The following is a 16509-nucleotide window of genomic DNA, read 5'->3' on the forward strand; positions in this document are numbered from 1 at the left end:
TTTGGGGACATTGGGGACATCGGGGACATTGGGGACATTGGGGACATCGGGGACATTGGGGACATTGGGGACATTGGGGACATCGGGGACATTGGGGACATCGGGGACATCGGGGACATTGGGGACATTGGGGGGATTGGGGACATTGGGGACATTGGGGACATTGGGGGTGTTGGGGACATTGGGGGGATTGGGGACATTGGGGACATTGGGGACATTGGGACACTGGGGACATTGGGGACATTGGGGACATTGGGGACATCGGGGACATCGGGGACATTGGGGACATTGGGGGGATTGGGGACATTGGGGACATTGGGGACATTGGGGACATTGGGGACATTGGGGACATTGGGGACATTGGGGGGATTTGGGGATTTGGGACATTTGGGGCACTGGGGACATAGAGGGGATTGGGGACATTGGGGACATTGGGGACATCGGGGACATTGGGGACATCGGGGACATTGGGGACATTGGGGACATTGGGGACATTGGGGACATTGGGGACATTGGGGACATTGGGGACATTGGGGGATTGGGGACATTGGGGACATTGGGGACATTGGGGACATTGGGGACATTGGGGACATTGGGGGATTGGGGACGTTGGGGACGTTGGGGACATTGGGGACATTGGGGACATTGGGGACATCGGGGACATTGGGGACATTGGTGACATTGGGGGGGTTGGGGACATTTGGGGACATTTGGGGATTTGGGGACATCAGGGGGATTGGGGACATTGGGGACATTGGGGACGTTGGGGACATTGGGGACATTTGGGGATTTTGGGACATTTGGGGACATTGGGGGGACATTTGGGGACATTGGGGACATTGGGGACATTTGGGGACATTTGGGGACATTTGGGGACATTTGGGGACATTGGGGACATTGGGGACGTTGGGGACATTGGGGACATTTGGGGATTTTGGGACATTTGGGGACATTGGGGGGACATTTGGGGACATTGGGGACATTGGGGACATTGGGGACATTGGGGGGACATTTGGGGACATTGGGGACATTGGGGACATTTGGGGACATTTGGGGATATTGGGGGGATTTGGGACATTTGGGAACATTTGGGAGACATTTGGGGACATTGGGGACATTGGGGGCATTTGGGACATTGGGGACATTGGGGACATTGGGGGGATTGGGGACATTGGGGGGACATTGGGGGGATTGGGGACATTGGGGACATTGGGGGGGTTGGGGACATTGTGGGGATTGGGGGACATTTGGGGACATTGGGGGGATTGGGGACATTGGGGACATTGGGGACATTGGGGGGATTGGGGACATTGGGGACATTGGGGGGACATTGGGGACATTGGGGACACTGGGGACATTGGGGACATTGGGGACATTGGGGGGACATCGGGGACATCGGGGACATTGGGGACATTGGGGACATTGGGGACATCGGGGGGGTTGGGGACATTGGGGGGACATTGGGGACATTGGGGACATTGGGGACATTGGGGGGGTTGGGGACATCAGGGACATTGGGGACATTGGGGACATTCGAGGATTTGGGGACATTTGGGGACGTTGGGGACATTTGGGGATTTGGGGACATTGGGGACATTGGGGACATTGGGGACATCGGGGGCATTGGGGGGATTGGGGACATTGGGGACATTGGGGACATTTGGGGACATTGGGGACATTGGGGACATTGGGGGGATTGGGGACATTGGGGACATTGGGGGGACATTGGGGACATTGGGGGGATTGGGGACATTGGGGACATTGGGGACATTGGGGACATTGGGGACATTGGGGGGATTGGGGACATTGGGGACATTGGGGACATTGGGGACATTGGGGGGATTGGGGACATTGGGGACATTGGGGGGATTGGGGACATTGGGGACATTGGGGGGACATTGGGGACATTGGGGGGATTGGGGACATTGGGGACATTGGGGACATTGGGGACATTGGGGACATTGGGGGGATTGGGGACATTGGGGACATTGGGGACATTGGGGACATTGGGGACATTGGGGGGATTGGGGACATTGGGGACATTGGGGGGATTGGGGACATTGGGGACATTGGGGGCATTGGGGACATTGGGGGGATTTTGGGGTCATTGGGGACATTTGGGGGGAGAATTTGGAGGGAAATTGGGAGAAGTCCCCAAACATCCCCAAACATCCCCAAATGTCCCAAAACGTCCCCAATGTCCCCAAACATCCCCAAACATCCCCAAATGTCCCAAACATCCCAAATGTCCCAAAATGTCCCCAAACATCCCAAATGTCCCCAAATATCCCAAATGTCCCCAAACATCCCAAAACGTCCCCAAAGTCCCAAAACATCCCAAACATCCCCAACACCTCCCAACATCCCAAATGTCCCCAAACGTCCCCAAATGTCCCCAAACGCCCCCAAACGTCCCCAAATGTCCCGAAACGCCCCCAAATGTCCTAAACACCTCCCAACATCCCAAATGTCCCCAAACGTCCCCAAAACATCTCAAAACGTCCCCAAACATCCCCAAATGTCTCCAATGTCCCCAAAACGTCCCTAAACGTCCCCGAAACGTCCCCCAAATGTCCCCAAACATCCCCCAAACGTCCCAAAATGTCCCAAAACGTCCCCAAACGTCTCAAAACATCCACCAAACGTCCCAAACGTCTCCAAAACGTCCTCAAACATCCCAAACTGTCCCCAAACATCCCCAAATGTCCCCAAGTTCCCCAAACATCCCCAAACATCCCCAAAGGTCCCCAAATGTCCCCAAATGTCCCCAAAGGTTCCCAAACATCCCCAAAGGTCCCAAACGTCCCCAAACATCCCAAAACGTCCCCAAAGTCCCCAAATGTCCCCAAACACCTCCCAACTGTCCCCAACATCCCAAATGTCCCCAAAACATCCCCAAACATCCCAAATGTCCCCAAATGTCCCGAAACGCTCCCAAATGTCCCCAAATGTCCCCAAATGCCCCAAATGTCCCCAAACATCCCCAAATTCCCCAAACAACCCCAAACGTCCCCAAATGTCCCCAAACACCCCAAATGTCCCAAAATGTCCCCAAATGTCCCCAAATGTCCCAAACGTCCCCAAAACGTCCCCAAATGCCCCAAACCTCCCCAAAACGTCCCCAAACGTCCCCAAACCTCCAGGTTCGACCTCCTCCGCTCCTGCCGGCTGCCGCCCTCCCAACGCCCGACGCTGGAGCAGCTCCACCGACGCCTTTCGGCGCTTTTGGCACATCCCCGAACGTCCCCGACACCGTCACCGTCACCGGCGTCGCCGTTGTCACCGTCACCGGCGTCACCGTCACCGGCGTCACCGTCACCGTCACCGGCGTCGCCGTTCCCGCTGCTGGACGCGCTGCCGGACAACGAAGACGTCCTGACGGTCACCCAAGACCCGCGCGGCGGCGCTTTGGCGTTGGAGTGTTGGTGGCGGCGCGGTCGGCGGCGCGGTGACGCCGAAACGGTCGCCGGAGCGGTGCCGGTGTTGGGGGCGCGGAGCCCGTCGGGGACGTCGGAGTTTTACGTCAGGTTGGAGGAGAACGAGGAGATGGTGGAGGAATCGGTGCGGTGGGGGATGGGACACGGTGGTGGTGGTGATGGGGGTTTGTCGCCGGCGCGGTGTCGGTCACGGGCGGGGCGGGAGGGGGGGGTGGGGCAAGATCGGACATTGACCCAAGATTGGTCATCATTGGGTCAAGACCAGTCATTGTTGGGTCAAGATCGGTCATTGTTGGGTCAAGACCAGCCATTGGCCCAAGATCGGTCATTGTTGGGTCAAGACCGGTCACCATTGGGTCAAGACCGGTCACTGTTGGGTCAAGAAAGGTCATCGTTGGGTCAAGACCGGACATTGACCCAAGACCGGTCACCAGTGGGTCAAGACCGGTCATCAACCCAAGACCGGTCATTGTTGACCCAAGATCGGACATTGACCCAAGATCGGTCATTGTTGGGTCAAGACCGGACATTATTGAGCAAAGACCGGACATTGACCCAAGATCGGTCATTGTTGGGTCAAGACCAGACATTGACCCAAGACCCGTCATCGTTGGGTCAAGATCGGTCATCGTTGGGTCAAGACCAGACACTGACCCAAGACCGGACATTGACCCAAGGTCGGTCATCATTAACCCAAGACCGGACATCGACCCAAGACCGGTCGTTGCTGGGTCAAGACCGGACATTGACCCAAGACCGGTCATTGTTGGGTCAGGACCAGCCATTGACCCAAGATCGGTCATCGTTGGGTCAAGATCGGTCATTGTTGGGTCAAGATGGGACATTGACCCAAGATGGGTCATTATTGACCCAAGATCGGTCATCATTGACCCAAGACCGGACATTGACCCAAGATCGGTCATCGTTGGGTCAAGACCGGTCATTGTTGGGTGAAGATGGGTCATTGTTGGGTCAAGACCGGACATTGACCCAAGACCGGTCATTGTTGACCCAAGATCGGTCATCGTTGGGTCAAGATCGGACATTGACCCAAAACTGGACATTGACCCAAGACCGGTCATCATTGGGTCAGGATTGGTCATTGGCCCAAGACCGGTCATCGTTGGGTCAAGAAAGGACATCATTGGGTCAAGATCGGTCAACGGCCCAAAGGACGTCACCATTGTCCCTTGAGATGACCCCAAGGGGACAAAGCCGGACAATGGCCCAAGAGGGGTCATCATTGGGTCAGGACCGGTCATCGTTGGGTCAGGATCGGTCATTGTTGGGTCAAGACCGGACATTGACCCAAGACCGGTCATTGTTGGGTCAAGACCGGATATTGGCCCAAGATCGGTCATCAGTGGGTCAAGATCGGACATTGACCCAAGATTGGTCATCATTGGGTCAGGACTGGTCATCATTGGGTCAAGATCGGTCATTGTTGGGTCAAGAGCGGTCATTGTTGGGTCAAGACAGGACATTGACCCAAGACCAGACATTGACCCAAGATCGGTCATCATTGGGTGAAGATCAATCATCGTTGGGTCAAGACCGGATGTTGTTGGGTCAAGACCGGACATTGACCCAAGACTGGTCATCGTTGGGTCAACACCGGACATTGTTGGGTCAAGACCGGACATTGACCCAAGACCGGACATTGACCCAAGACCGGTCATTGTTGGGTCAAGACCGGACATTGACCCAAAACCAGTCATTGTTGATCCAAGACCGGACATTGACCCAAGACCGGACATTGACCCAAGATCGGTCATCGTTGGGTCAAGACCGGACATTGACCCAAAACCAGTCATTGTTGATCCAAGACCGGACATTGACCCAGGACCGGTCATCGTTGGGTCAAGATCAGACATTGGCCCAAGATCGGTCATCGTTGGGTCAAGACCGGTCATCGTTGGCCCAAGATCGGACATTGACCCAAGACCCGTCACCATTGGGTCAAGGCCGGTCACCATTGGGTCAAGATCGGTCATCATTGGGTCAACACTGGTCAACGGCCCAAGGGACGTCACCGTTGTCCCTTGAGATGACCCCGAGGGGACAAAGCCGGACATTGGCCCAAGATCGGTCATCGTTGACCCAAGACTGGTCACCATTGGGTCAAGATCGGTCATCGTTGGGTCAAGATCGGCCATTGTCACCTTCGTCACCCGAGGTGGCACCTTGGGGACAAAACCGGACATCGTTGGACCAAGATCGGTCATTGTTGGGTCAAGACCGGACATCAACCCAAGATTGGTCATCGTTGGCCCAAGATCGGTCACCATTGGGTCAAGACCGGTCATTGTTGGGTCAAGAAAGGTCAACGTCCCAAGGGACATCACCGTTGTCCCTTGAGATGACCCCAAGGGGACAAGACCAGACATTGACCCAAGACCGGTCATTGTTGACCCAAGATCGGTCATCGTTGGGTCAGGACCAGCCATTGTCACCGTTGTCACCTGAGGTGGCGCCTCTGGGACAAAACCGGACATTGTTGGGTCAAGACCGGACATCATTGACCCAAGATCGGTCAACGGCCGAAGGGACGTCACCGTTGTCCCTCGAGATGACCCCGTGGGGACAAAGCCGAACATTGACCCAAGAGCCACCCCCGGTGCCCCCCAGGACGTCCCCAAGGCCACCAGAGACGTCCCCAAGGCCACCAGAGACGTCCCCAAGGCCACCAGAACTGTCCCCAAGGCCACTAGAGACGTCCCCAAGGCCACCAGAACTGTCCCCAAGGCCACCAGAACTGTCCCCAAGGCCACCAGAAGTGTCCCCAAGGCCACCAGAGATGTCCCCAAGGCCACCAGAGATGTCCCCAAGGCCACCACAAGTGTCCCCAAGGCCACCAGAAGTGTCCCCAAGGCCACCAGAACTGTCCCCAAGGCCACCAGAGACGTCCCCAAGGCCACCAGAGATGTCCCCAAGGCCACCAGAGACGTCCCCAAGGCCACCAGAACTGTCCCCAAGGCCACCAGAGACGTCCCCAAGGCCACCACAAGTGTCCCCAAGGCCACCAGAGACGTCCCCAAGGCCACCAGAAACGTCCCCAAGGCCACCAGAGACGTCCCCAAGACCACCAGAGATGTCCCCAAGGCCACCAGAACTGTCCCCAAGGCCACCAGAACTGTCCCCAAGGCCACCAGAAGTGTCCCCAAGGCCACCAGAGACGTCCCCAAGGCCACCACAAGTGTCCCCAAGGCCACCTGAACTGTCCCCAAGGCCACCAGAGACGTCCCCAAGGCCACCAGAACTGTCCCAAAGGCCACCAGAGACGTCCCCAAGGCCACCAGAACTGTCCCAAAAGCCACCAGAGATGTCCCCAAGGCCACCAGAGATGTCCCCAAGGCCACCAAAAGCTGGGGACCCCCTTGGGGACACCCCTGGGGACCCCCTGGGTGGCACCACAGAGGGGGGGTGTCCCCAAATGTCCCCAAAAGTGTCCCCAGAGGGGTCCCCGATGTCCCAAATGTCCCCAAAAGTGTCCCCAGAGGGGTCCCCAATGTCCCCAGGGTGGTTCCAGATGTCCCGAATGTCCCCAAAATCGTCCGAAATGTCCCCACAAGTGTCCCTGATGTCCCCAGAGGCTTCCCAGGTGTCCCAAATGTCCCCAAAATTGTCCCCAAGGAGGACCCCGAGGAGGAGCAGAGGGTCCCCCAGGAAACGCCGCGAGGTGGCCCCGAAAATGTCCCCAAAAATGTCCCCAAAACGCCACGAGGTGGCCCCAAAAATGTCCCCAAAAATGTCCCCAAAGCGCCACGAGGTGGCCCCGAAAATGTCCCCAAAAATGTCCCCAAAATCCTCCAGGGGGTCCCCAAAAAGGTCCCCGAAACACCTGGAGGTGTCCCAAAAAATGTCCCCAAAAAGCCCCGAAATGTCCCCAAAAACGTCCCCGAGGAGGGACCCGGAGATGTCCCCAAAATGCCCCAAAATTTCCCCAGAAATGTCCCAAAAATCGTCCCCAGAAAGCCTCGAAATGTCCCCAAAAATGTCGCCGGAAATGGCTCCAAAAAGTCCCAAATTATCCCCAGAAATGTCCCCAAAAACGGCTCCGAAAAACCACAAAATGTCCCCAAAAATGTCCCCAAAAACGGCTCTGAAAAACCGCGAAATGTCCCCAAAAAACCACGAAATGTCCCCAAAAACGTCCCCGAAAACCCAAGAAATGGCCCCAAAAAACCACCAAATGTCCCCAAAAACGTCCCCAAAAACGTCCCCGAGGAGCTCCCTGGGACATCCCAAAACGTCCCCAAAAAGCCCCGAAATGTCCCCAAAAAACCACGAAATGGCCCCAAAAATGTCCCCGAGGGGATGTCCCGAGGTGGCCCCAAAAACGACCCCAAAAAGCCCCAAAATGTCCCCAAAAATGTCCCTGAGGGGACGTCCCGAGGTGGCCCCGAAAACATCCCCAGAAAGCCACGAAATGTCCCCAAAAAAACACGGAATGTCCCCAGAAAGCCCCGAAATGGCCCCAAAAAGCCCCGAAATGTCCCCAAAAAACCTGAAAATGTCCCCAAAAACGTCCCTGAGGGGACATCCCGAGGTGGCCCCAAAAATGTCCCCAAAAAGCCACGAAATGTCCCCAAAAAGCCCCGAAATGTCCCCAAAAAGCCACGAAATGTCCCCAAAACACCTCGAAATGTCCCCAAAAATGTCCCCAAGGGGACGTCCCGACGTGGCCCCGAAAACGACCCCAAAAAGCTCCGAAATGTCCCGAAAAACATCCCCAAAACACCTCGAGATGTCCCCAAAAATGTCGCCGAGGGGACGTCCCGAGGTGGCCACAAAAATGTCCTCAGAAAGCCCCGAAATGTCCCCAAAAAGCCACGAAACGTCCCTAAAAAGCCACGAAATGTCCCCAAAAATGTCCCCGAGGGGATGTCCCGAGGTGGCCTCGAAAATGTCCCCAGAAAGCCCCGAAATGTCCCCAAAAAGCCACGAGATGTCCCCAAAAAACCACGAAATGTCCCCAAAAAGCCCCGAAATGTCCCCAAAAAGCCCCGAAATGTCCCCAAAAAGCCACGAGATGTCCCCAAAAAGCCCCGAAATGTCCCCAAAAATGTCCCCGAGGGGATGTCCCGAGGTGGCCCCGAAAACGTCCCCGGAAAGCCCCGAAATGTCCCCAAAAAGCCACGAAATGTCCCCAAAAAACCACGAAATGTCCCCAAAAAGCCCCGAAATGTCCCCAAAAAGTTCCAAAATGTCCCCGAGGGGATGTCCCGAGGTGGCCCTGAAAATGTCCCCAAAAAACCACGAAATGTCCCCAAAAAGCCACGAAATGGCCTCAGAAAGCCCCGAAATGTCCCCAAAACACCTCGAGATGTCCCCAAAAACGTCCCCGAGGGAACGTCCCGAGGTGGCCCTGAAAATGTCCCCAGAAAGCCCCGAAATGTCCCCAAAAAGCCACGAAATGTCCCCAAAACACCTCGAGATGTCCCCAAAAATGTCCCTGAGGGGACATCCCGAGGTGGCCCCGAAAATGTCCCCAGAAAACCACAAAATGTCCCCAAAAAGCCCCGAAATGTCCCCAGAAAGCCCCGAAATGTCCCCAAAAAATCACAAAATGTCCCCGAGTGGACGTCCCAAGATGGCCCCGAAAACGTCCCCAAAAAACCACGAAATGTCCCCAAAACACCTCAAGATGTCCCCAAAAACGTCCCCGAGGGGATGTCCAGAGATGGCCCCAAAAATGTCCCCAAAAAGCCCCGAAATGTCCCCAAAAAGCCCCGAAATGGGGGAGACGCCCCAAGGTGTGTCCCAGGTGACCTCGGGGCTGTCCCCAGGTGTGTCCCCACTGTCCCCAAGTGTCCCCCAGCTGTCCCCAGGTGTTTCTCACCTGTCCCCAAGTGCCACCCAGGTGTCCCCAGGTGTGTCCCACCTGTCCCCAATGTCCCCAAGTGCCCCCCAGGTGTGTCCAGGTGTGTCTCACCTGTCCCCAGGTGTGTCTCACCTGTCCCCAACTGTCCCCCAGGTGTCCCCAATGTCCCCAAGTGTCCCCCAGGTGTCCCCAGGTGTGTCTCAGGTGTCCCCAAGTGTCACCCAGCTGTCCCCAGGTGTGTCTCACCTGTCCCAGGTGTCCCCAAGTGTCCCCCAGGTGTCCCGAGGTGTGTCGCACCTGTCCCCAAGTGCCACCCATGTGTCCCCAGGTGTGTCCCAGGTGTCCCCATGTGTGTCCCTGACCTCGGGGCTGTCCCCAGGTGTGTCCCAGGTGTCCCCAGGTGTGTCTCACCTGTCCCAGGTGTCCCCAATGTCCCCAAGTGTCCCCCAGGTGTCCCCAAGTGCCACCCAGGTGTCCCCAGGTGTGTCTCACCTGTCCCCAATGTCCCCAAGTGCCACCCAGGTGTCCCCAGGTGTGTCCCAGGTGTCCCCAGGTGTGTCTCACCTGTCCGCAAGTGTCCCCCAGCTGTCCCCAGGTGTGTCCCCAATGTCCCCAGGTGTGTCCCTGACCTCGGGGCTGTCCCCAAATGTCCCCCAGGTGTCCCCAAGTGTCCCCCAGGTGTCTCCAATGTCCCCAGGTGTCCCCCAGGTGTCCCCAGGTGTGTCTCAGGTGTCTCAGGAGCGGCTCCAGCGCTCCCTCACCGAGGGCGTTTCCCGCCATATTTTGCCCCGCCCACCAGGGGGCGGGGCTTGTGTCAAAACCGGGGGCGGGGCTTCCACAGTGGGCGGGGCTTGTGTCAAAACTGTGGGCGTGGCTTCCAAAATGGGCGTGGCTTCCACTGTGGGAGGGGCTTCAGCAGTGGGCGTGGCTTGTGCCGGGGCAGGGGGCGTGGCTTCCGCAGTGGGCGTGGTTTGTTCCGGGGAAGGGGGCGTGGTTTCCGCAGTGGGCGTGGCTCCAGGAGGAGGAGGAGGAGGAGGAGGAGGAAGATCAGGAGACCCCCCCGGACCCTCCCCCACCCCCCGCGGCAGCAGCGCCGAGATCCGAGGTGGGGGAGGGGAAATTTGGGGGTTCGAGGGGGAAATTTGGGGAAAAAATTTGGGGGTTTGGGGAGAAATTCGGGGATTTTAGGGGGGAAAAATGGGGATTTTGGGGGGAAAAATTGGAGTTTTGGGGGGAAATTTGGGGATATTTGGGGAAAATTTGGGGCTTTTGGGGGAATTTGGGAAATAATTGGGGGTTTGGGGGAAAAATTGAGATTTTGGGGGGAATTTGGGGAATTTTGGGGGGAAATTTGGGAAATATTTGGGGTTTAGGGGGAAATTTGGGGATTTTTGGGGGAAGTTTGGAATTTTGGGGGGAAATTTGGGGGTTTAGGAGGGGAAATCTGGGGAAAAATTTTGGGGGTTTTCGGGAGCAAATCGGCGATTTTGGGAGGGAAAAATTGGGATTTGGGGGGAATTTGGGAAATATTCGGGGTTTGGGGGGAAATTTGGGGAAAGTTTGGGGGGAAAATTTGGGAAAAATTTGGGGGTTTTCGGGAGAAAATCGGCGATTTTGGGGGGGAAAAAATTGGGGATTTCCAAGGGAAAATTCGGGGGTTTTGGGGGGAAAAATTTGGGGTTTTGGGGAAAATGTGGGAAATATTTGGGGATATTGGGGGAAAACTTGGGGTTTTGGCGGGGAAATTTGGAAAAAATTTGGGGGTTTTCAGGAGAAAATCGGTGATTTTTGGGGGGAAAAATTGGGGATTTTGGGAGGAAAAATTTGGGGTTTTGGGGGAAATTTGGGAAATATTTGGGGGTTTGGGGGAATTTGGGAAAAATTTGGGGGTTTGGGGGGAAATTTGGGAAAAGTTGGGGGGAAATTTGGGGAAAAAATTTGGGGGTTTTCAGGAGAAAATCGGTGATTTTTGGGGGGAAAAATTGGGATTTGGGGGCAAAATTGGGGAAAATTTGGGGGTTTGGGGGGAAATTTGGGATTTTGGGCATTTTGTGAAATATCTGTGGGTTTTTTTCCTCATTTCCCCCATTTTTATCTCATTTTCCTCCATTTTCTTCTCTTTTCTTCCCACTTTTCCCTCATTTTTTCCCCTCATTCCCGCCCCCCATATCCCGTCATTTCCCTTCATTTTTCCCATCATTTTCCCCATTTTTTCCCCAATTTCCCCTCAATTCCCCTCATTTTTCCCTTATAATCCCCATTCCCCCATTTTTTCCCCAATTCCCCCAATTTCCCCCCAATTCCCCCTCATTTGTATCTAATTTTTCCTCATTTTCTCCTCATTTCCCCTCAATTCCACCTCGTTTCTCCTCATTTTCCCCAATTCCACCTCATTTTTCCTCATTTTTCCCTCACTTTCCCCTAATTTTACCTCATTTTCCCTCATTTTCACATTTCCTCTCATTTTCCCCATTTCTCTCTCATTTCCCTCACTTTTCCCTAATTTTCCCCATTTTTCCCCACTATCACCTCATATTCCCAATTCCCCCCATTTTTTCCCCAATTCCCCCCACTTTTCCTCATTTTCCTTCATTTCCCCCTCATTTTCCCCCAATTTCTCCTCATTTTCCTTCACTTTTCCCCATTTCCCCCAATTTCTTCCCATTTCCCCCCCATTTTCCCCCATTTCCACCCATTTTTCCTCACTTCTTCCCATTTTTCCCCATTTCCCCCCAATTTCTCCTCATTTTCCCTCACTTCTCCCCCAATTTCTCCTCATTTACCCCCTTTTTCCCCACATTTCCCCCACATTTCCCCCATTTTCCCCTATTTTCTCCCTCTTTTTCCCCATTTCCCCCCATTTTTCCCCATTTCCCCCTCACTTTCCCCTCACTTTTCTCTAATTTCTCCCCGTTTCCCCCCAATTTCCCCCATTTCCCCCCCATTTCCCCCCATTTCCCCCCCATATTTCCCCCCCAGCCAAGGCCTCCCGCCTCTCTCTGCCTCTCCCTCCTCTGACCCTTCGGCCTCTCCCGCCTCGCTGGGGCTCGGCCGATCCCTCCGGGGCGGCCCCGGACGAGGCGGACGAGGCCGAGGAGGCCGCGGGGGAGGCGGCGGAGGCCGCGGGGGCCGCTCCGCTCCGGGTCCCGCTCGTTGTTTCCTCCTGGACCGCGCGGGGCCTCCGCGGCCTCCTGAAACCGCCGCGCCGCCCGCCGGAAGCGGCACTGAGCGCCGACCGGAAGCGCAAAGCGGTGTCGTTCTTCGATGACGTCACGGTCCACCTCTTCGATCAGGTGATTGGGCGGTTGGGTTTGATTGACGGCGCGTTTGGCCAATCAGAGGGAGGGGATGTGAGAGACGCCATTTTGTTGCAGGAGACGCCGACCAACGAGTTGAGCGGCCAGAGCGGCCCCGAGGGGAGAGCGCCCTCTGGCGGCCTGGGTGGGTACGGGGGTTTGGGGATTTTTGGGGAATTTTGGGGGGAATTCGGGATTTTTAGGGGGAAATTGGGGAATTTGGGGGAAATTTGGGGATTTTGGGGAAATTTGGGGCATTTGGGGGGAAATTTGGGGGAAAACTTGGGAAATTTGGGAGGAAATTGGGGAATTTTGGGGGGAAATTGGGGAATTTGGGGATTTTTGGGGGGAAAATTGGGAGTTTGGGGGAAAATTTGGGATTTTTAGGGGGAAATTTGGGAGATTTGGGGAAAATTTGGGAATTTGGGGGGGAAATCTGGGAATTTTGGGGAAAATGTGGAAATTCTGGGAAAATTTGGGAGTTTTGGGGGGAAAAATGGGATTTTTGGGGGAAAATGGCGGGTTTGGGGGTAAAAATTGGGATCTTTCAGGAAAATTTGGGATTTTGGGGGGGAAAATTGGGAGTTTGGGGGAAAATTGGGGAAATTTTGGGGAAAAAAATTGGAAGTTTGGGGGCGAAAATTGAATTTTGGGGAAAAATTGGAAGTTCTGGGGAAATTTGGGAGTTTTTGGGGGGAATTCGGGAATTTGGGGGAAGTTTGGGGAAAAAGCTGCGAGTTTGGGGGGAAAATTGGGAACTTTAAGGAAAATTGGGGATTTTGGGAAAATCGGGTGTAGTGGGGGAAAATTTGGGATTTTTAGGGGGAAACTGGGAGGTTTGGGGGAAATTTGGGAATTTTGGGGGGAAATTTGGGAGATTTGGGAAAAATTTGGGAGTTTGAGGGTGAAAATTGATAATTTTGGGGGGAATTTGGGATTTTTGGGAGGAATTGGGAATTTTGGGGGGAAAATTCAGATTTTTAGGGGGAATTTGGAGGAAATTGGGGAATTTCCGGGGGAAGTTGGGAATATTGGGGGGAAATTGGGAATTTTGGGGGGAATAGGGAAAAATTGGGGATTTGGGGACGAAAATCGGGAAATTTGGGGGGGGAATTGGAAATTTGGGGTAAAATTTGGAAGTTTGGGGTAAAATTTGGGAATTTTGGGGGATTTTCGGGATCCTGAGAGGGAAATTACGGGATTTTTTGGGGGATTTTTTTGAGGCAGAAATTTGGGAATTTTGGGGGATTTTTGGGTCCTGAGAGGGAAATTTGGGGGATTTTGGGGATTTTTTTGGGGGCGAAATTTGGGAATTTTGGGAATTTTGGGTCCTGCGAGGGAAATTTGGGGAATTTTGGGATTTTTGGGTCCTGAGAGGGAAATTTGGGGAATTTTGGGTCCTTAAAGGGAAATTTTGGGATTATTTTGGGGCAGATTTTTGGGATTTTTGGGGATTTCGGGATCCTGAGGGGAAAATTTGGGGAATTTTGGGATTTTTGGGTCCCGAGAGGGAAATTTGAGGAATTTTGCGAATTTTTTTGGGGCTAAATTTGGGAATTTTGGGCTTTTCCTTCCGCAGCCGCCGTGGAGAACTGAGCCCCGCCCCCTCCTCGGGCCCCGCCCCCCTCCTCAGGCCCCGCCCCCTCCTCTGGCCCCGCCCCCTCCTCAGGCCCCGCCCCCTCCTCTGGCCCCGCCCCCTCGGCCTGGGGGTGGGGGAGGGGCAATAAAGAATTCCAGGATTGGACTCTTTGTACTGGTTTATACTGGTTTATACTGGGAGGGAATTGGGGAACTGGTTTATACTGGTTTGGACTGGTTTATACTGGGAGGATTTTTGGGGAACTGGTTTATACTGGGAGGGACTGGAGGAACTGGTTTATACTGGTTTATACTGGGAGGGGGCAACTGGTCCATACTGGGAGCTCAGAACCCCAAACTGGTTTATACTGGGACCCCAAACTGGTTTATACTGGGAGCCCCAAACTGGTTTATACTGGGACCCCAAACTGGTTTATACTGGGAGCCCAAACTGGTTTATACTGGGAGCCCAAACTGGTTTATACTGGAACCCCAAACTGGTTTGTACTGGAACCCCAAACTGGTTTATACTGGGACCCCAAACTGGTTTATACTGGGACCCCAAACTGGTTTATACTGGGAGCCCCAAACTGGTTTATACTGGGACCCCAAACTGGTTTATACTGGGAGCCCAAACTGGTTTATACTGGGAGCCCAAACTGGTTTATACTGGAACCCCAAACTGGTTTGTACTGGAACCCCAAACTGGTTTATACTGGGACCCCAAACTGGTTTATACTGGGAACCCAAACTGGTTTATACTGGGAACCCAAACTGGTTTATACTGGGAGCCCAAACTGGTTCGTACTGGGAGCCCAAACTGGTTTATACTGGAGCCCAAACTGGTTTATACTGGGAGCCCAAACTGGTTTATACTGGAGCCCAAACTGGTTTATACTGGGAGCCCAAACTGGTTTATACTGGGAGCCCAAACTGGTTCGTACTGGGACCCCAAACTGGTTTATACTGGGAGCCCAAACTGGTTTATACTGGGACCCCAAACTGGTTTATACTGGAACCCCAAACTGGTTTATACTGGGAACCCCAAACTGGTTTATACTGGGAACCCGAACCCCAAACTGGTTTATACTGGGAGCCCAAACTGGTTTATACTGGGAGCCCAAACTGGTTTGAACTGGGACCCCAAACTGGTTTATACTGGAGCCCCAAACTGGTTTATACTGGGAGCCCAAACTGGTTTATACTGGAACCCCAAACTGGTTTATACTGGGAGCCCAAACTGGTTTATACTGGAGCCCCAAACTGGTTTATACTGGGACCCCAAACTGGTTTGAACTGGGACCCCAAACTGGTTTATACTGGAGCCCCAAACTGGTTTATACTGGGAGCCCAAACTGGTTTATACTGGGACCCCAAACTGGTTTATACTGGAACCCCAAACTGGTTTATACTGGGAGCCCAAACTGGTTCATACTGGAACCCCAAACTGGTTTATACTGGGAGCCCAAACTGGTTTATACTGGGAGCCCAAACTGGTTTGTACTGGGAGCCCAAACTGGTTTATACTGGAACCCCAAACTGGTTTATACTGGGAGCCAGAACCCCAAACTGGTTTGTACCAGTTTTTTATTGATTTATACTGCTTTATACTGGTTTTTACTGGTTTTTACTGGTTTATTTCAGTCCGTACTGGTCCGTACTGGTTTATACTGGTCCGCACTGGTTTTTACTGGTCCATACTGGTTTATAGTGGTCCGCACTGGTTTTTACTGGTTTTTACTGGTTTTTACTGTTTTTTACTGGTTTTTACTGGTTTATTCGGGTCCGTACTGGTTTATACTGGTTTTTAATGGTTTTTACTGGTTTTTACTGGTTTATTCGGGTCCATACTGATTTATACTGGTCCATACTGGTTTGTACCGGTTTCTATTGATTTATACTGGTTTTTACTGGTTTTTTTCTGGGTTTTTTCTGGTTTTTACTGGTTTTTTCTGGTTTTTACTGGTTTATTCGGATCCATACTGGTTTTTACTGGTTTTTACTGGTCTGTACTGGTTTTTACTGGTTTTTACTGGTTTATTCGGGTCCGTACTGGTTTATACTGGTCCGTACTGGTTTTTACTGGTTTTTACTGGTTTTTACTGGTTTATTCGGGTCCATACTGGTTTATACTGGTCCGCACTGGTTTATACTGGTTTATACTGGTTTATACTGTTTTTTACTGGTTTTTACTGATTTTACTGGTCTGTACTGGTCCGTACTGCTTTATTCGGGTCTATACTGGTTTATACTGGTCCGTACTGTTTTTTACTGGTTTATTCGGGTCCATACTGGTTTATACTGGTCCGTACTGGTTCCTCCCCCGTCCCGCGCCGGCCCCGCCCCCCCCGCCCCTCCCCCTCCCTTGAGCCGC

General features: G+C 53.6%; 1 protein-coding gene across 1 annotated transcript in view; it reads left to right on the plus strand.

Annotated features, from left to right (window-relative positions):
* The window catches only part of LOC115491548 (uncharacterized), a 37202-nt gene extending 22901 nt beyond the window's left edge, over window positions 1-14301 (plus strand). Inside the window, exons 11-21 of the mRNA XM_072921441.1 lie at window positions 3144-3566; window positions 3698-4387; window positions 4454-4595; window positions 4644-4963; window positions 5012-5437; window positions 5543-5786; window positions 8106-8331; window positions 10205-10366; window positions 12241-12554; window positions 12636-12702; window positions 14137-14301. Of these exons, the coding sequence (XP_072777542.1) occupies window positions 3144-3566; window positions 3698-4387; window positions 4454-4595; window positions 4644-4963; window positions 5012-5437; window positions 5543-5786; window positions 8106-8331; window positions 10205-10366; window positions 12241-12554; window positions 12636-12702; window positions 14137-14153 (3031 nt within the window). The 3' untranslated portion in view covers window positions 14154-14301. The remainder of the gene's footprint in view (window positions 1-3143; window positions 3567-3697; window positions 4388-4453; window positions 4596-4643; window positions 4964-5011; window positions 5438-5542; window positions 5787-8105; window positions 8332-10204; window positions 10367-12240; window positions 12555-12635; window positions 12703-14136) is intronic.
* Window positions 14302-16509: the final 2208 nt, after the last annotated feature.

Source organism: Taeniopygia guttata, chromosome 37 (assembly GCF_048771995.1).
Source record: "Taeniopygia guttata chromosome 37, bTaeGut7.mat, whole genome shotgun sequence".
Taxonomy (NCBI): domain Eukaryota; kingdom Metazoa; phylum Chordata; class Aves; order Passeriformes; family Estrildidae; genus Taeniopygia; species Taeniopygia guttata.